Source organism: Zalophus californianus, chromosome 3, assembly GCF_009762305.2.
Source record: "Zalophus californianus isolate mZalCal1 chromosome 3, mZalCal1.pri.v2, whole genome shotgun sequence".
In the NCBI taxonomy this organism is placed as follows: domain Eukaryota; kingdom Metazoa; phylum Chordata; class Mammalia; order Carnivora; family Otariidae; genus Zalophus; species Zalophus californianus.
The window spans coordinates 170590758-170616344 of record NC_045597.1 but is presented as its reverse complement, the minus strand read 5'-3'; the positions used below and the strand labels follow the sequence as shown (position 1 = coordinate 170616344).

At 33.5% G+C, this 25587-nt stretch overlaps 1 protein-coding gene across 7 annotated transcripts in view; it reads left to right on the top strand.

The window, feature by feature from the left end:
- The window catches only part of ERBB4 (erb-b2 receptor tyrosine kinase 4), a 1100194-nt gene that overhangs the window by 395240 nt on the left and 679367 nt on the right, over positions 1 to 25587 (top strand). For 6 of the 7 annotated variants that reach the window (XM_027590425.2, XM_027590421.2, XM_027590428.1 and 3 more), the window contains exon 2: positions 21000 to 21151. In XM_027590425.2, the coding sequence (XP_027446226.1) occupies positions 21000 to 21151 (152 nt within the window). The remainder of the gene's footprint in view (positions 1 to 20999; positions 21152 to 25587) is intronic. The other variant, XM_027590423.2, reaches the window with a different exon arrangement.

Sequence of the window (25587 nt, the reverse complement as noted above, 5' to 3'; positions counted from 1 at the left end):
GGCTTCATTTTTATCTCTGAGTTGCATTCTTTGAGTTTTTTTATCCTACGTGTTTTAGGAATAATAATCCTCAGTTGATGTCCTCTTACTGAATGCTACTTACAGGCTCTCTAGATAATTTTGAACATAAAATTTAGGACTGACAGTGACTTTAGAGATCATCTTATCTAACTCTTAAATGACTCTAGGTTGCTTAAGTCCAGGTATTGTTTTATGGAGAAATCCAATTATTTCATAATTATATTAAAATTCTTGTTTTAAAAGTGTCCAAACCATAACAAACGGCTTTTCTGTACCAACTAGCATATTTTCCCCCAGAAATGCCTATCCTTTATCCTGTCCCCATATCAGTTTATCCTGTTTTAACCAATGTCTTGAATAGAGATCCTCAGGTTACAAGGGAAAACTGGAGTGGAGAAGAAGCCTGGCAGTATTCTGCTGCTGCGGTTCCAACTCTATTGAGAAAGCAAATCTGGGGAAGTGCACAGACTTCACTGCACACACAGAATTGGTGTTTGTGCAATGTTAATTACAAAACATTAAATAGAGTGAATGCTTGCAGTAGTTAGGGACCTCTCTGCAAAAAGCCCCCTAGCTGTTCACAGATAAATAATGTAGGAGCCCTAGAGAAGTTTAAGTGTTGCTGGCGTTGCTATGGAATTTCACTGCTTGGAGCCAACACAATGCTTTATGCAAGTTAAAGTCCCCAGGCGACACTTGGCCCTCAAGTGTGCTGACTTTTCAAAGAAGAAGGAATAGTACATATTTTCAAATGAAGAATCATTACTTAGCTAAGAATTGTTTTCTCTAACTTAGTACCATATGCTTCTAGAGTTCTTTGTCAATGATTTTTGGCACTCTTGTGTTCAGCTATTTATTCAATAGTGAAGTTGAAAAGAGGGTGATATCAACACAAGAGAGAGAAAAATGAATAAAAACCAGCAAGGTCATTCCCAGTCTGTGACGATTCAGGATAAGAGACATGGTGTGCATTCGTGTTATTAAGGAGCCTAGACTAAAAATATAACTGGCACTATAATGAATAATTAATTCTTTACCTCAGATAAATTTTTAGCCTGAAAGCTGGAAATACTGGTCAGAGCAAAGTTAAAAGTACTACTAAGATGCCCGATAATGTAATACAAAATGAAACTACACGCTTCCATCAGACCTCCTTTATGAGAAAGGCAGCCGTATCCTGGACCCCTAGTGGACACATAGTAGGAAGCATATATGTGCTATGTCCCTTGGGCCCTTGGAGTGTCAGGGGATGTCGAGGGCGAGCAAGTTTATAAGGCCTGAAAACGGGTAGGGTCAATTCAAGCAGAGTTTTCAGGAGCAGTGCTGAGAAAGGGAGCCAGATCCATATGAGGGGAGCAGTTTTAAAGAGTGAATGCGAGGGTGAGATGGTCAGAAGCCAGATTTCTGAAATAGGTTGGCAAAGTGAAGAAATAAATAACAGATTAGAAAGTATCAGAGAAAGAGCTCTGGGGGCTTTTCCTCCTACGCTGGCTGCACAGGGAGAGGTGGGCAGAGTCTAGCTGGTATTCCTGGCTGTTGAGTTTTAGGTGTCGGCTGCGTTAGGTAGCAAGTCACACAGTGGACTGGGTAACTCCAGAGTTAACTGGTCTGTAGCAGTTTTTTGTTTTATCACAGAAAGTCTGCATAGCAATGTGTAGAAAAGACTTTAGAATCATTTGTAAACAACAATCTCTCCCCACTTACCTCTAGTCCTTACAAAGGTAAGATAGTTCTAGTATGGTATGTGAAATGCTTTCGATATTAGAAGAAAATTATTTTTATACTGGCCAACCCTCCCTGATATTTACAATTGATACCAAAATAGTATTCGTTAAGGAATATGATGGTATAATCATGAGGTAAAAGGAGGCTGTAATAGCAGATGAATGAACAGTAGTTATGCAATCACTAGTCTGGCTCTGTCTGGGAAATAAAAATGCCATTCAGACAAGATGAGTCAGAGGACTGTGGCTTGAGGAAAACTTCCTATAATACTTCCTTTAGTAACTGGTATTCCAAATGGATTTTTTGTTTGCTATTACCACAATTCTTAAACCTAGTATACATGGATGATATAAACATATTTACGCTTGTACTCACATATTTTTGAGAAACATCCTAAAAGTTTTGGTATATGCTCACAAAACCAAAGGTCCTTAAATTTATAGAAGGCTGCTGAGTAAACATTCAATCAGAAGACAAATTTGCTTGTTTGTTTTTAACTCCATGGAAGTGGTATAGGAATGTGAGCTATTGACTGTTAAAACAATTCAAGATAAATACTAAAACTAGAAACGAGAAAAAAATACTCTGGATTTAAGGCATATTAAGTGCAGTGTCTTACTTTGTATTATTTGGCTTCTTAATTTGTTATTACTATTGGCTCTGCCTCTGTCATAGTAAGTTGGTCTAAGTTTAAATCTACAAGCCTTTAGAGTGTGTAATAGATGTACTATATCTGGCCTCCCAAACTAGTAATAATAGAACACAGAATTTAAGGTCTCTGTGAGCTAGCTCATTATCTAGGGGGAGATTGAGGCACACATACTGAAAACAAGAATAATATAACCATGCATTTGAAAATAGAAAATTGTTGTATATACATTTTAGGGAAATGTAAATTCAGTGAATATTTTAAATGATTTTTGAAAGAAGAACATTCTCTAGGCAAATTTTAGAGATAATTATGGGTGTGAATTTTGTCAAGGGCTTTGGGAGTTTTCATGGTAAAGTGAAAGGAATGATATAAAAAAATTAGACAGTTGTGAGTTAATTGAATGATAGATGGCAATAAACCATCTTTTGATTATTTTAGAAAGTTCCTTGGAAAAGGCAGCTTCGGGTTAAGATTATCCAAATCTAAAGAAATATTGTAGCAGGATTTAATTCATGAAAAATCTTGAATGCCAAGCAGGTGACTAGAATTTGAGTCAACAGGTAATGAAGAATTAGTAATATTTTACATAATCTCCAAAGAAGAAAACCACATATGGTAATACAACATATTTGAGAATTCATGTTCAAAGTAAATCAGAATTTTGGTTGAGGGGGGCGGAGGCGTGTATCTATCAAAATCCTAGAAGCAAGCTTCCTCAAAACCAGAGTTGCAATGGTGGTCAAATCCACTTTCTGTCACTGATCTATTTCTAGTTAACTTTCCTATATCTAATTAACTTCTATTTGACAAAGTGCAAAGGGAAGAAAACAGGCTCATAACAGCCAGTTGAAGATCTTAGTATTCACTCTCACTTTTTCCGTAGAAATAAAAAAAAAAAAACTATAACCAATTCATTTTTACTTAACCAATTTCTTCTATTCTTTGTCTGTGAGTAACACATAATACCAAGGTAAAGATATCTAGTTTTGTGGAAATTTTCATTGGTTTATTTATACATTGTAAAAAAAAAATCAGAATATCTCTTAGAAGTTCCTCTTTCCAGGATACCCTGAATTTGAATCCCTGGCAATTAATCTAATAATTTCCACTCTCATAAATATGTCTTAAATAATTTAGGGTCAAAAAAGTTAATATGAATAAAACTGCTTTGAGAATTTTACAATACTTCATAAATGTTATTAAGCATAACAATAGGTATAATAATAATTTAATATTCTAATCCACTGACATTAAACTGTCATACAATTGTTTGGTGCAGCTGCAAGTGTGCATAAATTTAAGCAAACATGATCTTTGAAGTCCCAATTTACAAAACAGTCCAATTAAGAAGTGATTATTTTTATTACAAAAAGATTGTTTGTTTACAAAGTGATCTTCATGAGGTTCTTTTAAAGGGAAGTTTCAGTAGTACATTAAAAGTAGGACTTGAAATACATAATTTGATTAAAATTTTTTGAAGATTATGTTTATTATGTAATGCTGGTTATTTTCAATATTCATATGATGCATACTTTTGTTAAACAGACTTTAAAAAAAGCACCTTACTTTACCAACCTACATTTAACTTCATTTAACCAGGATTTGGAAAAAAAAAAAATGTTGCTAGAGATCTATATTCCAATTACATAATTAACTAGTGCTATTTAGCCAAATGTTCTTAAGCACCCATGCTTAATTTCATGATATAGTTTTCCTACTGGCAGCAAAGCATGATGCTTGGGAATTTTTCCCATAAAGCTGGACAATTTCATGAAGTCTTCTGTTTACCATGAGACACTGTGACATATGGATATAGCCCTGAATTAAGAGTCCTGTTTCATTTCTGCCCCTATCTGTTTGACCTTTGTTGAACACGTTTTTTTTTTACATTGGTCTCTGTTTTCTCATCTGTATGTATGAACTGGACTTGATGATCTCTAAATATTCTCAGAATCAAAAATAACATTTAGGTTATATGTGAGCTGGGAATTCTAGACAGAATCCCAACACTTCCATAGACACCTACCCATCCATCCATTCATCCACTCATTGAATATTTAATAGGTGCCTACTATGGATAAAGCACTTGCAAATATGATAAATATAGCAGTGAATGAGTAGAATTCCTGCCCTCGTAGAGATTACATTCTAAATAAAGACATAAAAGGCAGGTGGTGATGAGTGCTATAAAGTGTAACATTTTTAAGTAGTGTCATTCAAAGTGCCATACACATGCCAATGTTGGTCTATTTCTGCTCCACAAGATAAATTCATAAACTGATAATAAGCATTTAGAAACTTGCATAGATATGTTCAAAGACAAGCAAGATAGTCCTGTGTCAGACTTGAGGAAGTAGAACATTATGGGAGATGGTATCAGAAAAGTTGCAGAGATTCAAATTGTGTCAGGGCCTTGGGGGACAAGATAAGGACTTTTATTTTATTCTGATTGACATAATAAACCATGGAAGATACTTGAACAAAGGAGTTAAATGATCAGATTTAAGAATTAAAAGATATAAAATCTTTTATATCTGATATACAGTAGACTCTAAGGAGACCAGCGAAAAAGTAGGAACATCAGATGGGAGTCTATTATAATATTCAGATGGACTGTGGTTATTTGAAGTCGGAATAGTCAGGTGGGGCTGAGAGACTGTCAGGTGGAGCCCAAAGGCATTCTGAGCATAGGGTTCACAGGATGTATGTGTGGCTTAGATTAGCAGTGTAAGAAAAGATAAGAGTTGGCTGCCTAGATTCTTACCTGAGTAACTGGCTGAGTTACCATTTATTGAGATAAGGAGATTGGAAATTGAAGGAAGTTGGAGGGTGGCTGTGGAGAAGCCTCCTAGAAACATTTTTCTAGTTAAAAGAAGAGGGGAGGGAAGAAAAGGTTTCATCTTAAAAGTTAAATTGTTAGGACATTCTTTCTATATTCATTCGATTGAGGCCCATTTGTAACTAAAAATTATTATTCTTAGAAACATGGCTGTCTTTGCCAACATTTTCTCTGTCCAGTGTGGAATAGAAGATGAGAAAGGATTGAGCCACAAGAGGAGATCATCAGCAAGCCCAATTTCTTCAATTATGAAATTAACTTGTACTTGCTGAGGTTATGCTGCTCTAAAATTCCTTTATGGTTATTAAAAACTAGTATGCATAACTTTTAATAGTTTAACTCTGTAGTTTTAAATTTTGAAAAGATAACATATCCACAGCATATAAACATTTCAACTTGTGTTTGGACGTTTTTATTTGACTGAAATATACACAAATAATTCAGAACAAGTGTCTACATCAGCTAACCAGTACTATGCTATTGAATGAGAACTACTCATGAAATTTGAACTGATTTTGGCTCCTGACTCTTCCACTAGTTAATTTTCTAGTTGCATTATTTAACTTTCTGACTCTCAGTTTTTTTACTTATAAAACATAGAAGATGATGATGATGGTGGTGGTGGTGATGTTAATAAGTGCTTAATATGATTGCTATGTAGATTCAATGATAATGTGTATATAATGCACTTAGAAGAATTTCTGGCATTGCTAATATACAGATGGAAATGACTACTACTTATAATACAATTTCATATTAATATTTTAACAATAATATAATTAAAAAATAAAGTTAGAAGAGATAAATTTGTAATATTATACAATTTTGTATGATACCAAATAGTACGAACTAGGGAGAAACCTAGAGCAAATAGAGAAACTAGAATACATATTTCTATGTATATATGTATATATGGCTATATCTCTCTATGCACATATATACATACATATGTATAAACATATACATATATAATATTATATATATTACATGCATAAACTTGCACATACAATCATGTTTCCCATCAACTCAGGTGGAACATTGGTTTTTCACTGAACTTTCCTTTATAGATGGTTAGATAAACATTCTATTTTTAGAATATGTTTTACTATTCTTGGATGATTTAAAGTAAAATTTTTTAAAGGTGTACATTAAAACTCAAGATAAATCATGTTTTTCCATAAAATGTCAGTGCTTTATAAAATTACAAGATTATCAAAAGTATTGATTTTGAATTAGCAAACACATTCCTATAAAAGAAATGGCATAGCATAGAATGGCTATCTTGACTTTCTCAGATTTAAAAAAAAAAAACAAAAAATCTTTCCTGACAATAACATTCATTTTTTACTTACAAAAATGCTTATAACTTTTCTAAATTTACAAATGAAAGATGAAAAAGAAAATAAATGGTACCCAGGAAACTTCACTTCTGATCAGAGAAAAACCATTTTCAACATATTATTGTATTTCCTTCCCAACTAATATTTTTACACATGTGTGCATATACATGTGTGCATATATTCTTAAAAAGTATCTCTGAAAAATAAAAGGTTTTAAGTTATTATTTTATGTTATTTTTTGAAATCATAACAAAAAAATGATACAACTACATGAAACTTGTCCCTCAAAAAAGTAATACATTTTAAAAGCAAATTCTGTAGTCATTATTTGATTTGTATTGTCTTCTTTATAAGTTATAATTGGATGGTAAATACATCTGAAAACTTAATATTTGCAAAGAATGTCAACAGAGAATTTATTCTTTATCCTGGCAGAAAATGCCAGTGGAAACTTGAATTCTGTAATTAAAAGATTATATATATATATATATATATATATATATATAAATATATATATAAATTATCCTAAAATACATATTATTTTTGTGTCAGGAAATAAAAATGAATTCTGTTCAGAAAAGGCTATTTTAACTTTAAAAAAATGATCAAATTTGTGCTGTGCTGTAACAAGATTAAAAATAGAAGTGAATATATATTTCCATTCCACCTCTATCTCTAGGTAAACAGTGATTTAGTCTAAATTTATTTACCTTCTAGAAAATATTTTTGTATGTATGAACCTTGCCAGCTAGGTAATATAAATACAATATAGAGATGCCATGTTTATCTGCACAGGCTCCCAAAGATTCATATTAAACTAAACATGACGATGCAAATATTAAGTGATTTTAAATCTATAATTTAAGACTTTTCTTCCTTATTACTAGTTCCATTTTATATAAAAAATGGAAATCATAGGTCATTCTCTACTTTTAAAATTGAATCTGATGCTACAAAACTCCTGTACCTTAGTATTGAATGTGATATTTTTGATACCTATATCAGCAAATTGTCTCAAAAAATAAATTAAGGGATTTGTAACACACTTTAGCATTTATTCTTTAATTATAACTGCCTGACTTTTGACAAAACCACAGCAAGGGAAAAAGAGTTCAAATGTGTTATCACTATCTAGCAAATATCATGTCCATATATATATATTTACGTATTCACTTAACTGTAAAAGACATTTCTAAGGTCATGTCCAATAATAAAAAAGAATTTGTTTATTGTCACATTAGCTCTTTATGTGTCATAGTGAATGATCAGATTCCATTAAAAAGTTGAACTTTTACATTGAATCTTACAGATTTTGTTACTTGCTGCACCGTTATTATAAAGCCTCCAAGTAGGATATCAAATTTTTTTAAAAATTAATTTTTCCAGCATTACTGAGATATAATTGACATATAATATTGTATAAGTTTAAGGTGTACAAATGTGTTGATTGGATACAATTACATATTGCAAAATAATTACCATCATAGCTTTAGATAGCACCTCTATCATGTTACATAATTACAATTTCTTTTTTGTGGAGAGAACATTTAATATCTGCTCTCTTAGCAACTTGAAGTATATTATACAATATTATTTACTTCAGTCACAATGCTCTACATTAGTTCCCCAGAACTTATTCATCCTGTCACTGAGCACTTGTACTCTTTGATCAACATCTCCCCATTTCTCCCACCTTAACCCTAGAACCCCACTCCACTCTCTGCTGCAGAAAATAGTATGGAAGTTCTTCCAAAATTTAAAAATAGAACTATCATATAATCCAGCAATCCCACATCTGGATCTAAATATATCCACAGGAAATAAAAACAGGATCTCAAAGGATATATCTTTAAATACAAAGATGAGTGAAACTTTCATGGGAATACATTCCAAATTAAGTGACTGTCCATGTAGTGTGTCATGCCCCTTAACCCATGAGACTGTGGAATGAGTAGGGAAGTTACTAGTGATACTAGTAGTGAAATGTCTCGGTTAATATCTCAAAATTATAACATCAGATTTCTGAATTAAAATGAAAGGAAAAAAAAACTATGACATGTTTATAGAGTTATTAAGTCATCTAGAATGGGGGCTGGGTTGAAAATCAGCCTTAAGTATAATATATATAGTGAGAAGACTATGTCTAGCCTGTCTGTGTCAGAGTAGTTTCTCTTTGTCCTCTTTGACAAGTGAATGAGGATGTGGGAGAAGATATAAATGAACCTGACTAGGTGAACAAAATGTAAGTTGTGGTATTTCTTCTGATGTAGATGCTATGGAATATTTCGGTAACAGCATTTCCTACTGTTACAGAGAAAGACCTCCCAGAAAATTTCTTCTCACAGGTGATGTTCACCTTTTAAAACACAAAATACTATGTGGATATATGTATATATATTTTTCTGCTTCATATATATATTTCTGCTTCATATTTGATTGTAGATAAGATGAATTTTGACTTTGTGACTCTTGTTTATTAGCAGCAATTCGAAATCAGATAAAAAAACATTGTATTTAATTGCTGTTTAATTAAAATTGTATACTATTTCTAAAACATTTTACAGAAGATTTCTATTACAGTGTAAAATGTTATAAATTTGAGACACATCTCATTTATTTCTTAATCCTTTGACACTTAGCTCAAAGCCCCATATATTGTAACTCCCCAATTAATATTTGTTGAATAATTGCATGACAGAAGAAATGAATGAATGGCAGATACTGTCCTAATGATGACTATCTCCTTATCAGACACCTAATTACAATTAGTATTTGAAGTTGATTGCATTGTAAAAATAACCACAAGTGCTCATCTGAATCTGTTTTAGAGAGACCAATGTACTGGAGATTATAGAATCTGGTTTCTAGGAAAACAGATTTGGGGCTATTAGAAAATAGTTTAAAATAAATTATAAGATGACGTATTTTATTATGTAGTCTATATCCATATCATATGGTGTTTTGTTTGTTTGCTTTTGTTTTCTCATCCAGGAGGGTTATATGACTAAGAACTGGCTTCTAAAACTTTCAAACATTTGTTAGAAGGTGATCTTAGATTAGGCTTTCCATGTAGATTATCCGAAGATACAGTCAAAAATATCTGCTGCACCCCTACCTCTCACAAGCCTAATATTAGCACACTTTTTTTTTTTTTAATTCATTGTTTCTTTTTTAGACACACCATTACTTTGAATAAGCAAGTTTGGATGGATAGCCCAGGACAGTGGAGTGGACCAGGGCTTTTGTTTATAGTTTGTGGGTTCATCACTGCAAACAGGCACATGGACTAGAGTAAAAATGGGAGTAAAAAGCAGCCTGCATTCTTATAGCAAGCTATGTGTCCTAGCATGGAGTTTATTCCACCCAGAATAGAGGCATTTTTCTTCATTTGCACAAAGACATCAGCCCTGAGTTGAGGAATGCCTTAAAGGAAGAAGACCCTTAAAAAGGAGCATGTGGGTAACAACATACCATGTTTTACTCTTGATATTTCTCAATTTTGCCAACCACTGATATAGCTTGATTGAATGTCTTTAAAAGCACTTTTATTGCATGTTATCAGGCAAGTAAACATTTGCTGATGCAGAGAATGAAAAACAGAGTTTCACTCTGCAGTGAGTGCAATAGAAAGGCCATAGGGCATTTCTTAATGTACATCTTTATCAATGCTTAAAAAGCCAGCCTTAATATGTGAGCATAGCTTAGGAACATCCAGTCTAATTCCTTCTTTTGAATATTTCTAACAGGAAAAAACTCCCACAAACTCCACTTTAATTACAATGAATGGCAAAGGTCTCACAGTGATAAGGCATCACAAACAGGCTGGTTTTTATTACACACAAGGGGATGGTCAAAGGCATGATAATCTAGGGAAGAAAGATGGTTGCTAATGTTTACATACTTAGCTCCCACTGGCATTCACCCGCTTGGAGGTTTGCACTGTCCCTCTTAATCTGAGAGAGTGCATCCAGATTCACAGCAAGACCTCAAGGAGAGCCAGATGATGGGGCAGATGGCAGATGACTAATTTGGCAAGGCTTGATAAGTGGAAATAGTTTGCTTTAATTGCTTGTCAAGTCCAGTACCTACATTAAAGTTAAGGACCTAGCACTTCCACAGAAAATGAAATACTACAAAGTAAATAAGAAGGATTCTGTGTAGAGGAGTGGTAAGGGGTGGGAAGAATGATTAAAAAATGCTGGGAGAGATTTGTGGCAAGACAGTGGTAAGGGGAATATTATTTTATCCAAGAATAGATGACATGAATGCAATTTCTAAATCTGCAAAGTCTTTCTATTATGTTTTTTTCAGCTTTCAACATAGGAATTTTATGAGATGTTATTTAAGAAAAAATACAATAAAATAAAATATTTGAAGACAGGAAAACAATGAGGAACAGAAACTAAGAATTATATACAAGTAGTTATAAGTCAGCTTTTGATGATGCATAATGTGTTTAAAATCATTTGTAATTATTTTAATTTTACTAGGCTAATTTTTGAAATATAAAGTGGAAAAAAATTTGACATGTTATAAGAATAACCTGTTGGGAAGACTAATTAGGGTAGACTACTCACAAGACATATTCATAAACAGGAGACAATCATGTGTAATTTTTATATCTATCATTTTTTTGTCATCACCAATGAGATGGTTTCCTTTTGCAATATAATTTAACAGTTTAAACAGCTTTGAGGGCATTTAAAGACTATTGTAGGTAAACAAGAGGTAAAAGATCAATTAAATTTTAGATGGATCAGTATATGTAGTCTACTGATTTACCTTTCATCAGTTTGTGCTATAGAATGCCTGTCTTTCCTAGCTACAACTCTATTAGTGAAGGTCTACAATGCCAAATGCCCTTTTCATTTGGCTCAAGTATCATTTAGAAAATGTTTTCGTTAATTTCAGCAGCTTCTCTCTTTTGTTACTTTGGGAGTCAGTAAAATAGTGGTAGAAAACGGATTCAGAGAATACAGGGTCACTTTTTTTTTTAAAGGTACCAAATTTTTACATTGAAAAATATTTTATTTCCAGCTTATATAATGTAAGTTACAAACCACATTTCCTATTTTGGCATTAATTTTGTAATACCTTTAAAGTTAATTGTAAAGAATACAAAATTTCTGAAATATAAACCCATTTTCTTTATTTATCATTTTTGGGCATAATTATTCATAAAAGGACCAAAGCATAAAGTACCTGGAAAACAATATAATAAGAATGTTTTATTAAATTCATACAGGAACATATTTAACTCCATCAGATACATAAGCCAACTTGAGTGTGTGTGTGTGTTTTAATTTATACTCAATAAAATTTAAGTTTTAACTGTAGAGATCTAGGTAATCACCCTGGTCAGTATGCAGATAGTTCTGCCATCTCCCAAATTCCCCTGTGGTCTAGTCAGACCCTCACTATCCCTCTTCCCCACCCCCTAGCAACCACTAATCTGTTCTCCACCCTTGTAGTTTTGTCTTTTTACAAAATGATGTATCGATAGAAACATATGTAGCCTTTTAGATTATATGTAGCCTTTTGAGTCCTGCTTCTTTCAGTCAGTATAATGCCTTTGAGAATTTTCCATGTTGATATATCAATCATCTGTTCATTTTATTGCTGAGGAGATATTCATGGAATGTATATAGTTTATCATTTCACCCATTGAAAGACTTTTGAGTTGTTTCCAATTTTTTGTGAATTTGAATAGAGCTCCTATAAACATTCATGTACTTAATTTTCTCTTCCTTGTGATTTTAATAACATTCTTTTCTCTACGTCACTTTAAGATTATAGCACATAATACATGTAACACACAAAATATGTGTTAATCAGCTGTTGATGTTATCAGTAAGGCTTCCAGTCAACTCTAGGCTATTTATTAGTTAAGTTTTGGGGGAGACAAAAGTTATAAGAGGATTTTTGACTGCATGGGGCCTCAGTGCCTACATTGTTCAGGGTCAACTGTACTTCTGATCAACTGCTATAAATTAAAGATTCCCTCCTCGGGTGCCATTAAGTTGCTAGAGCAGCTCACAAAACTCAGAGAAACATTTTACTTACTAGGTTAGCAGTTATAAAAGGTTATAAGTCAGGAATAGCCAGATGGAAGAGATGTGCAGGGCAAGGTATGGGGAAAGGCTGGGAGCTTCCAAACTCTCCCAGAGCATCAACACATGTTCACTGTTAACCTTAAAAATAAAACTGCCAGTTATATTACTAGCAAAATTGGGTTTATTTGGGAATAGCAGAGAATTGCAATCCAGGATGAGCAGGTTGCTGTAAAACTATGTGAAAATCCCCTCATGTACATATTTTTATGCAAACATAATTCTTCATTTATCTAGGGATCTACAAATGGGATTGCTGGGTCATTTGATAAGTGTATGTTTAATTTCTAACTTTGTAAGATGTTGCCACAGTGTGACCTCCTCAAGAGCATCCAATGAATTCAACCCATTACATAGTGTAGAGTAGATTTTAAGTAAATATTTTAGAAATAAATTCAATCACAGAATTTTTTAGCTGGAGGAAACATAAAGATAGCTTATTTGAGAAAAGAGAAAATTGGAACCAATGAGAACAGAATAATTGTTCAAGTTTACATGGCTAACAAGTGCTGGAGCAGTGGAGTCCCAACCTCTACTTTCTTTGTCCAGTGCTCATTCTTTTAGATCAGACTGATTGAGTACATCACCGTGCAAGACTTACATTTTAATCTGCTTTAATATATTGCATAATGCACACACACTATATACTACATATTTGAATAAATGGCAATACATAACATTGAGCTCTGTCAATGAGTCAGACATTGTGCAAAGCAAGTTACACATAGAGATTGATTTAATCCTCACTACTGCCTATTAGATGGTGGTTGTTATTATGTCCATTTTACAGAAGAGGAAATAGAATGACAGAGTCTGAGTAACTTGCCCAAGATTAAATAGTAGGCCAGTGATTGAGCTAGATTTTATGCTGGACATCTGGCCCTGGGCCCTGTGTTCTTAACCCCTAAACTGGATTTATTATTAAAAATAGTGCAAAATCCTACTTTATAGATATAGAAACAGAGACTCTAAATAGTGAAGTTACTTGACGAAGTTCAACATTCAGCTTTTAAAAATGGAAAAACCAACATATTTGATCCTGGCTCAGTTATGGTTCTTAGCGACTCCAAAGTCCATTTATTTACTCAACAAATATTAACTGAAAGTCTATGTGCCTGCTCTTTTAGGTGTTGAGCAGACAAAGGGATTGCCTCCTACACAGCTTGCATTGTAATGTAGAGACATATAATAAACAAGTAAACAAGAAAAATGCATAATGCAATTTCAGATAGCAATAAAACAAAAATAAGAGAAGGCAAAGAAGACAGAGCATGATGTATGAGAACCTGCTACTTATCTTAGATAAGGCTATTTTGAAGGAGTGACATTTGAGCAAAGATCTGAATACAGGTTCTTACAGGCCATGTTGAAAAGTTTGGATTTTATAATAAGTATGATTAGAAGCCAATGAGTGTTTTCAGTAGTGGAGCGATGTGAATGATTTATGTTTTTAAAAAGATCGTTCTGGACCCTGTGTGGAGAGTAAATTAATCAGGACATGTAGGGAATCCAGGAAATCAGAAAGGAGCCTACTGTCAAAGTCGAGGGGAAAGATAAGAGTGATGTGTATTAAATGATTATAATAGTGGAAGTGGCAAATTTGTCTTTATTTGCAGATATATTTTGAACATAGGGCTGCCCAAACTCACAATCTCTATGTAACTGTAATAGCACTCATTAATAGTGACCCAAAATGTTGGCTACTTAATAGTAATAATAAAAATAAATAAAATAAAGAAAATAAAAATATTTTATTTTTTGAGATTTACTATAGCTCCAGATTTTTTTTATAGCTCCAGATTTTTAAATGCCCAAGAACGTGCATTAAACTAAAGCATATTTATTATGTTAATGCTTCTGAAAAGGAAAGTACTTATTATTAAATCAGATAGAAAAATTAGAAAATTTATCAGGTTACCACATATGTATTTTTTATGCAGACAGTCCCTGAATCATTCACATACAATGTATGGCATATATATATATATATATATATATATATATATATATATATATATATATATATATAAAATATACATATATATTTATTTATATATATCACTCATTGCTTCTTTACTATGTATCTTGTACAACCACATTTAATCAATATATATTTTTTCCATGATACTAGGTCAACAGTAGATGCTAAATAAATAGTTATTCCTTTCTTAATTCATATCTCATATAGGCATTTGATTTGAAAGTTAGGCAAAAATTTGATTCATTGGTTGATTGCTTTTACTCACTTGTCTATCTTGTGTAGTAAGTGGAAGGCTAGTTTCCATAGCCATAACAAGCCTGGAGGCAGTAATTGATTTTTAGTATTAATATGGATATTGTTAATGTTTTGTCATTCCACTTCTAATGTATTTTCCCCCTGAATCAGATAATTTTGTTAACCTGACTTTGTATATTGTTACAAGATCCTGGTTATATTCATTTTTTTAAAGATTTTATTTATTTATTTGACAGAAAGAGAGACAGCGAGAGAGGGAACACAAGCAGGGGGAGTGGGAGAGGGAGAAGCAGGCTCCCCGCTGAGCAGGGACCCTGATGTGGGACTCCGTCCCAGGACCCTGGGATCATGACCTGAGCTGAAGGCAGATGCTTAACAACTGAGCCACCCAGGCGCCCCTCAAGCTCTTAATTATATTCCTAATTTTTTTACTGAAGAAGGATTATGTCGTTCACTCACTGTGAGAAATAGATCTTAAGTCAAGAGGAATAAAAAGCCCATGTTTGCAACTATAGCTACATTTGTAGCAGAATCAATACCAAATAGAATAATTGGTGATTTCATTACCGCCTCACATAAAGCTTTACTGCTGGAGTTACAGTGGAATGAAAAACTCTAGGAAGCCCAGGTAAATTCAGGATTTTTGAGGCTTTAAGTATTATAGGTTTATAGTTTAAGGACTTCATAATAGTGTTGACAAAAGGGACTGAATTTTGTTAAACTTGTTTTGGCTGGTAAGGAAGATTTTTTCAATTCTGTTTGATAAACAACTGTGAAATCAGTGAAACTTAATGGTTTAAGCATTGTCTTGTATACATTGCCTGATGGTAAAATCGATTGACAAATGGAAGTTGTGAGGTGTCCTTCAGTGAAGGCTTCATGAAGAGAAACACAAGTGATTTTTATGCATCCATCCAAACTAGTTCTCTTAAAATCATGTCTGCCTTTCAAGATGAAAGTTATGAAGAGCATACTCGTCATTATAAATAGCAGTTTGAATCAAAAATAAATATATAGAAAAGCCTCCCTGAGACAAAACTTTTCCTAAATTGAACTGTGTATAGTAAAACTCCAAATACCAGGATGTTTGGAGAATAGAGTATTCTAATTAATCAGATTTTCTGTTTATTAGAGGATTTTTTGTTGTTGAAAAATATTTCTAACCATACTCATTACGATTTTATGTTTTCATATGGTATATACAAAACACAGCTGATCACCTATTAAACAATGGAAACTTTTCTGGATTGAGAGTTATTTTCTGAATACCAGTTATTGTTTTTATAGCAAGTATATGTATATTATTAAATGATAATTTATTACAAATCACTGTGCTTAAGCTCAGCAAATACCAAAAAAAACACAATAAATTGCACCACTCTTCAAAGAGTTTATAGCCTTTGTGGGTTTCTTATGTAAAGAGATTATTATAATAGTAGTTAATAACTAATAAAAATTTCATAATATATAATATATAACTTTATATAAGTTAATATATAACTTTATATATACATATATATGTATATACATATATACATACATATATGTACATATACATACATACATACACATATACATACATATATATACATATATACATACATGTATGTAGGTACATATGTATACATACATATATACATATATACATACATATATACATATATATACATATATACATATATACATATATATACATATATAATATATACATATATACATATATAATATATACATATATACATATATATACAATATATACATATATAATATACATATATATAACAATATATAACTTTAATATATACACAGGATGAGAAACATGGAAAAACACTTAGTTATTACAGTTATATGAATAAATGTTTCTTCCAAAATCTGCTTAAGTTTCTACAGAAAAGGTCAGAATATCTAAATATTTTAGAAAACTTTTCATTTGGATGTTTGCATATTGATTTTTATATATTGATATTAAAGTACAGGTTTTATTTCCAATTGAAAGAAACTTGTACAACATAAGTTGTATATAAATTGCTATGTGACATTGTATATATTTTAGAAATAGTGCAGCAAGTTTATTAATCGATGTATAATTTCCCCATCAGTAGTTGTATTAAAATATAGGCTTGTTCTCATTGGAATTTAAAATAATTGAAATCTATATTTCATAAACCCATATCATAGTACCTTTTCTCAACAGACATTTTACAAATTCATAAAGATTTTGTTGTAAATTTGCTAGGAGCAATAAAATAAAGATTATGGATTAAGGGTGTTTTCTAGAGAGTCTCTACAGTATATTGGGGAAAAAGAAAAAGGCTGGACTTTGATACTGGCTGATAAGGATCATGTACATGAATCAATCAATTCTTGTTTTCCTGCTTATGTTGAATAATATTGTACTTATCAATGTACAATGTACTTGTACTTTTTTTTCTTAGTGCTTATTAGTCTTAATAAGTGAACCTCCCACAGAATCAGTAAAATGTTCAAATGATCAAGAATTATTTTTTAGTTTCTTCAGAAACAGACTCTTAACTGTAGAGAACAAACTGATGATGACCAGAGCAGAGGTGGGTGGGGGGATGGGTGAAATAGGTGATGGGGATTAGGGCCCTTGTAGGGGCAACTCGGTGGTTAAGTGTCTGACTCTTGATTTCGGCTCAGGTCATGATCTCAGTGTTGTGAGACTGAGCCCCGCACTGGGCTCCATGCTAGGCGAGGAGCCTGCTTAAGATTCTTTCTTTCCCTTCCTCTCTCCTCTCTCCCTCTCCCTCTACCCCTCCCCCAACATTTGCACAAGGGCTCTCTCTCTCTCTCTCTCTCTCTCTCTCTCTAAAAAAAAAAGAAAAAAAAAAAAAAACAGGAGGACATCTCTTGTGATGAGCACTGGGTGTTGTGTATGTAAGTGTTGAATCGCTAAATTCTACATCTGAAACTGATGTTACACTGTATGTTAACTAACTGGAATGTAAATAAAAACTAAAAAAAAAAAAATGATTTTGTACTTTCATTCTGAATTGAAGTTAGTCAAACAACCAGACAAAATAGTAAAAATTACTTAAGGTCAAAAGCATATAACTTAACTAGAATTTAATCCTTCCTCTGTATAATATTTTAGTAGCTATAATCAGAATTCACCATTATCTTTATGTTAATGATAATAAAGCAATGTAAAACCTTAATTGTTTGAAAACCCTGGTTCATTTTAGCTCATTTTTCAGCAAATATCTAGGGTGTGTCCCTAGGTCTTATGGTCTAAGATGGTGGTTCAAGGTTTAGCCATCCCATCCCCATTCCAGGCAGCATATTGGAGGAAGATGTGAAGAAAAGAGGCAAAGTCGGCTCCAGCCATGTTTTAAATGAAGTTCTGGCAAAGTGTCATACAACATTACCTCCAAGGGAAGCAATGAAATGAAGTCTTTATTTGGGGTGGCCACATGCCCAGCTGAAGGTTGTGTAGTTTATTACTCTGGAGGAGGAAGAGAATGGATATTGAGGATTCCAGAAGTCTTTGCCTCTGTCCCTAGCACTGTACAAAAACTACATTCTCAAAGGCAACAAATGAAACCCAGCATGGTGTGTGCGAGACTTGGCACTCGCAAAGGGAGAAGGTGGGGGAGTAGCTTGGAGGTGGTAAGCTGACAGGACCCTAGAGAGAGGAAATGATTTTTAACATTTCTTTATATGTTAGATTTCAGAAACAGTCTAAAGATTATGTATTGGTTTTCTAGAGCTGCTGTAACAAAGTACCGCAAACCATAAAGCAACAGTAATTTATTCTTTCACAGTTCTGGAGGCTAAAATTCAATATCAGGGTGTCAGCAGGGCCTCTGCGACTGGGTAGAATCTTCCCTTGCCTCTTCCTAGCTTCTAGGGAGGGCCATCAATTCCTGTCATTCCTTGGAGTGCAGCTGTATCTTTTCCTCTATAGTTACATGTTTTGTTTTGTTTCTTGCACCCACCCCCACCCCACCGCTGTGTGTCTTTGTGTCCACATGGTATTTTCCTCTTCTTAGAAGGACACTATCATGGGGCACCTGGCTGGCTCAGTCGTTAAGTGTCTGTCTTCGGCTCAGGTCATGATCCCAGGGTCCTGGGATTGAGCCCCACGTTGGGCTCCCTGCTCAGCAGGAAGCCTGCTGCTCCCTCTCCCACTTCCCCTGCTTGTATTCCCTCTCTCACTGTGTCTCTCTCTATCAAATAAATAAAATAAAATATTAAAAAAAGAAGGATACTAGGGGCGCCTGGGTGGCTCAGTTGGTTAAGCGACTGCCTTCGGCTCAGGTCATGATCCTGGAGTCCCGGGATCGAGTCCCACATCGGGCTCCCTGCTCGGCAGGGAGTCTGCTTCTCCCTCTGACCCTCTTCCCTCTCGTGCTCTCTATCTCTCATTCTCTCTCTCTCAAATAAATAAATAAATAAATCTTAAAAAAAAAAAAAGAAGGATACTATCATATTGGATTTAGGACTTACCCTAAGGTCTTCATCTTAACTCGATTACCTCTACAAAGACCCTGTTTCCAAACAAGGTCATAGTCACAGATACCAGGGGTTTAGCTTTCAGTACATCTTTTAGAAAGTCACAATTCCACTTTTAAAAGAATATTTCTAGATAATATACTTTTTGATGAACTTTAGACATCCAGGCAAGAAAAGATTATGGTTTTTTTTGTTTGTTTGTTTTAGCACTGAGCTTCCCTATGGCAAAGGTCTACATTATTCTTCAAGACTTTTAGATTTAGATTTTTGTTATTTTTGATGTGTCAGTAGCCAAAAACAGTTGTTAAGATGGTCTTAATTATTGGAATGTATCCATCTAGATATTTTTTTTTTCTTTTGTGTATGGAAACCCATTTGCTTGAAACCCATTCCCTTGAATACCACCAAAGCATTATGACTTGTCATTTCTGTGTGCCTAACATATAACTGTTTATATGACTTCATTACACAGCTCTGTTCTCTTCAAAGTTCACACTTTATAACTTGCCTTAATTTGGATATATTATGTAACTTACTCAAAGAAGATTATTTCACATCCATTTCAACTTTCCATACTATTATTACAAGATTCATAATATAGGTTTTTTTTAGTCTATTGAAGATGAGTTGGTGTATTAAATGATAAAGATCTTGTATAGGCAGATATAGAAACCATGAGAAGTAATAACTAAAACTCTGACTTCTGGAAGACAAGGAAAATATCGACATAGAAAGTAAAGAACACACATGTGTGTACACTCAGTGCTCACCTGTGAACAGACTCAAGATCTACGCTGTCAAAGAAGGCAGACTGAGATCCTTTATATCAGTTCGTTATACCTTAGAATACTAATGAATTATACAGAGTGATGACCCAAGTGATACCAATCAAAGCTCATATTTTGTAACATACTCTGTTTCTAGCATGTTTAAAAAGTATACACTACAAATGTGATTGTTTTAATTTTCGCTCTTTGCTCTGTTTCTTTGGAACCCCTGCCCTCTTAGTCTCTGTGCTTCGTGCATGCAGTTTAGGAATATAAAACTGATATCACTTATATGTCTTATCTAAAAAAGCCGAACTCATAGAAACAGAGAGTAGAGTGTGGCTACCAGGGCCTTAGGGGTGAGGGAAATGGGGAGATACCAATCAAGGGTACAGACTTCCAGTTATGAGATGAGTAAGTTCTGAGGATCTAACATATAGCATGGTGACTATAATCAACAATACTATATTATATACTTGAAAGTTGCCAACATAGTAGATCTTAAATGTCATAATAGAAAAGAAATGGCGATTATGGGACAAGATGAAGGTGTTAGCTAATGCTATGGTGGTAATAATTTTACAGTATGTAAGTGTGTCAAATATATTGTATACCTTAAGGTTATACACTGTTATGTATCAATTATAATATAGCTGGGGAAAAATAAAAGTGAAGATATATCTATGTGGTTTATGGGTGTTAATGACATTCAAAATATTTTAATTCGTGAAAACAAAGGAGAGTGTGTGGGATAGAGAGTTGAGGGAGACATTGTCATTTTGCATGTCATGGAGAGGTTATATAACTTCCCCTGTATCTTCTTGTCTTGGCAGTGTGTGCAGGAACAGAGAACAAGCTGAGCTCTCTCTCTGACCTGGAGCAGCAGTATCGAGCCTTGCGCAAATACTATGAGAACTGTGAGGTAGTCATGGGCAACCTGGAGATAACCAGCATCGAGCACAACCGGGACCTCTCCTTTCTGCGGGTAAAGCTGTCTTTCTTTCTCTTCTCTTCTCTGTGGGTGGACAGTGATGTCACAATGCATAAAGACAGACCAGCTTGCTTGTACTTGGTGATGCTCTTCTGCCCGGCAGCGACCATGACTGTAGGCAGAAGATAAGAGTTATCAAGGCATGCCTGGGAAAAGAACAAGAGTAACAATGCCATCATGACTGACACCTTGAGTTCAGAACAGTTACTGTTACTCTAAGATTGATAAAAGATCCTGTCAGCCTGTGGTACATGATATCTAGCAAGTCTGTTTTTTTTTTCTTCTCAAATTGCAGGCAAGAGGAGAACTGTTAGGCTGGGGACTAGGCGAGTCAGAGGACCAATCAGATAAGAATAGGTAACTTCAGTAATCTCGCTTTCTGTCCCTTTACTGTCACTTCGGAAATTTCAGACTACTCCATATTACAATAATAAGACCAATACTGTTATCTTTAGAAGAAAAATGACATCTGTTTTTGAAAACCCACAAATTACTTAAATTAGATACAGGGAATTATCAGTACTTATGTAGGTTGATACATGCATGCGCATAAATGCATATGTGTGTATATAAAGTTACTCAGAGACAACCAGTCCTTTTGCAAACTTGTTTGGGCTCTCATTTACATCCTTAGTCTGTTAAACAGACTATCAGTGCTTTGTGGCTTCAGTTTCTTATGTTTCGCTTTAACCAGAATAGGTAATAGGAAAATCTGAACTTCAAAGAGATATGGTCTTCTGCATACCTGTGAATTTATTCTTTATATAAGAACTATTATGTATTTTAAATAACAGCATCTGTATAATAGATTTGATTTTTTTCAGTAGTATTTACACATTTTTAGGAGTACTGTCTTGTGTAAACCAAGACAAAAGTATCTCAAATACTGATACAGTAAACTATTTGGGATATAGTGAATTATTTAAAGAACTATGATAATTTAAATAATTCTGCACTTAGATAAGTAGTAAAAAAAAGGCAATGATTTTTAAATACTTTGAATTTACATAACAAATATATCTAGAAGGGTAGCAATTTCAGAAAATAAACCACCTCAAAATTTAAGTAACACTATGAAGCTTATGATACCTGTTAATAAAATGACTATCATACTAGGATCAGTATAGGGGCTGAAGGTATTTCCATATTCTGCTGCTTGATTAGCAGAGCGCTGGTTCTATGAGTTATATGTCAAAACTTTTTAATAATTATGAAATTTAGTTATGACATTTTTGTTTATCAAAAGTAAATAGTAAAAATTATCTAAGTTACAGAATGTGAGAGCCTTAGAAGAGCTTAACACTTTTTTTTTTCTTTTTTGGACTATTGTTTCAAGAAGAGAATACTTGTAAGCTATCCTAGAATAGCCACTTCAAAGGAATGCATCATTAGTTATTAAAATTTGTTTACAAGCTTCTAACCTGTACTTTCAGATAGATTTTATTCTTCAACATCAAAATAAGATTTTGATGGCATATGAGCTGATTTGCTTAGAAATGCCAAGAACCTCAATGATGTTACAGAAAAGGAAAATTGAGAGCTGAATTCTGAATCAGGGAAAAGAAATAGGTTAAATAGTTTATTCAATCAGAATAATATGAGAAAATTTTAAAAGGCAGTCTAAGATCTTTGTTTTTCTTCTTGTGTTTACTTGGCTTTGCTGTACACGGAACAAGATTCCACAGGCTTAACAAAATATAGTCATGGATATTGTAAATGGCAGTCTTTAAAATAAGCAACATAAAATGTCATGATTATTATATATTTTATAATTTTAAAATTCTTAAGCTCTTATAAGGTAAAGAAGAGAGTGATCAAAAAATAGATCCAAGTCAATTTTTAATATTTAGAAATAGGAAAGTAACCTACAGATCTTTGATCAACATGGTCTGTATTGTTGGATATTCTACCTTTTTAAGAACCATTTTGAGTAAAAAGTAAGACAATAGAATAAACGGATTTGGGAAAGAATAAAATAAGTATGACCAAGGTTTCTACATGAAACAAGAATTAGTTGTTTCTTTAAATAAATAATTGTTGATACCTACGTAGCATCTCTAAAAGTTCATGTAAACTTTATACTACCCCATGATCATATCCTTTTATTGTCATCTACTGATTTAAAGATAGCTCTAATAGTTTTTTTTCCCTAAATAATAACACCTTTTTTGTTGTTTCACTTATCTGTTGTTCCTTTGGAAAATAGCGATTTCTAGTCATGACATATATGTATTCACTCAACAGATGGTCTTAGCCCAAGAATACAATAGCAAGTAATATATTGTCCTTGACTTCAACAATCTCGCAGTCTCTAGAGGGTTACAGATGAGTTATACATAAGTATCATGTATATATGTGTGTGTCTATGTATATATATAATGTATACAATATGTGTATATGCATATATAAAAAATTATAGTTGCTAAGACAGAAATGAGAAGCCAGAATCTAAATGAAGGTATGGTCTTGTCTTAATGGTAGGTGTGAGTGCTGGGCAAAAAAAGGAATGGCTAATTCTGAGACTCGGGAAAGATTTCATCAAAGAGGTGCTTGAGTTAAATCATGAAAAGATGAATAGGTGCTTACAAGGTAGGTAGATGGAAGAGAAAGGTATTCCAATGGGTGTAATATAAGTGCAGGCTTAGAAAGAAGGCCCAAAGTCAGAGTTAATAAATGTGTACTTAATGTTTACTGCTTTAGATATTAGACATATGCATGCAAATAAATCACACATCATTCTCACCTTCATGGAACCTATAGTCTAGTGTGGATGAAGATAAATTTGGGGATGAAATAAAATATTAAATTGGAGAGGTAGAGAGCCTTATACCATAGATAGATATTCAGGGGACATCAGAATACAAATAAGTTAACCATTGGGGCTTAGATAAAATCATCAAGGGGGATTGAAGATACTTAGACCAGAAAATAGGCCAAGGACAGACCTCTCCAGATGCTCCATTCTCTGTTTTTTGGTCAGGTCAGTGTTCTAACTACTTTTCTGAATGAGCCCTAAAAGGAGGCACAACTGGCTGAAATCTTCATTATGCTACTGTATTCCAACTGTACCTTAGAATATGCTAAAAGCTCTCCATTTACACGTTTTCTCCACTATTCAAAACTTGCTTTATGTCACTTCACTTTTATGTAAGACCTACATGACTACCTGTTTTCACTAACCAGAAGAAATCCGAAGAGGATTTTCACTTTTACGAAATGATAATTGCTTCTTTGCTTCGTACCATTTCAGAGTAGGGAGGGTTGAATAAAACATTCCACTCTCAAATAGCAGGGAAAAACTGTAATATAAAAATTTCACTCCAGATAACTACATTATGGTTCATTTGTGTTCTTAGTGGGTTCCCTCCAAAGTACGTAATCTGTCCAATATTGGCTTATTATAAGTAGAGTGCATGTAAAGGAAAACTAGTTATTTTACATTATGCTAATATTTCCAGTAAGTTTTTAATTGTATGAGTGAGTAATAATCTTGCATTAACCTATTCTATGTATTACATAGCCTTCAAATATATTTATATAACTGTAATTCACTGAGCAACTGCTTACAGAGGTGTGCAATTTCCCTTCCTCTCAGAATGACTCAAACCTATAATGTGTTTAGAGAGACATCATAGATAGGGACCTTAAATTTATTTCTGGAATTAATTTCTGTCTTTAAGAACATAGGAAATTACTTTTGTTTTTAAAAGATTTTCCATCCTTATTTTCTTCTCTAAGTAGCAAGTTCATTGAATTTTGTTTTATTATTTGTTTTGTATGAAACCACTCTAATTTCTGTAATTCCTGAGAGCAGCTTACCTCAGTACCCTGTTTACCTCTTTCACTATCTGAATAGTCATGTCTAGAACAGCACCTAAAATATCATAAGCTTTCATTAAGTATTTGCCTAATGGACAAATAAATGAGTATTTTTCATAAAACTTAATACTTTATAGATCACCATTTCGTGTATTTTATGTTCTCTAGATGAATATGTCTACCCCTCCTCACGTTATTTCAATATGACATCACCACAGATCAGGTGTGCGGGTGTTAGACATGCACTGGGTCCATCAGAATCCCTTCCTATGAGTTTCCGTATCAGTTAATTTCTTGACCATTTGGGTACTAGAACATAGTCATGTTTTTTTCTTGTCATTTGGGTGTCAGAGAGGGCTGTGCCGATGGCAGAATGGAGCCAACACACTGAAACAGACAGAGAACAGAGAAAGAGAGAATGACCATTTACCCCAAATTACTGGTGAGGGGATTTCCAGTTCCGGTCTTCTTCTGATGACTGGTTGTATTATGGCCAGTAGTCCATAGGATACTCCTGGAACTTGAGAGAAACTTTGAAGTGATTTTCACTTTTTTCCTTAAACTAGATGTGTTTGTTTTCTTTTATTAAAAACAAAATATCCCATCTAGTA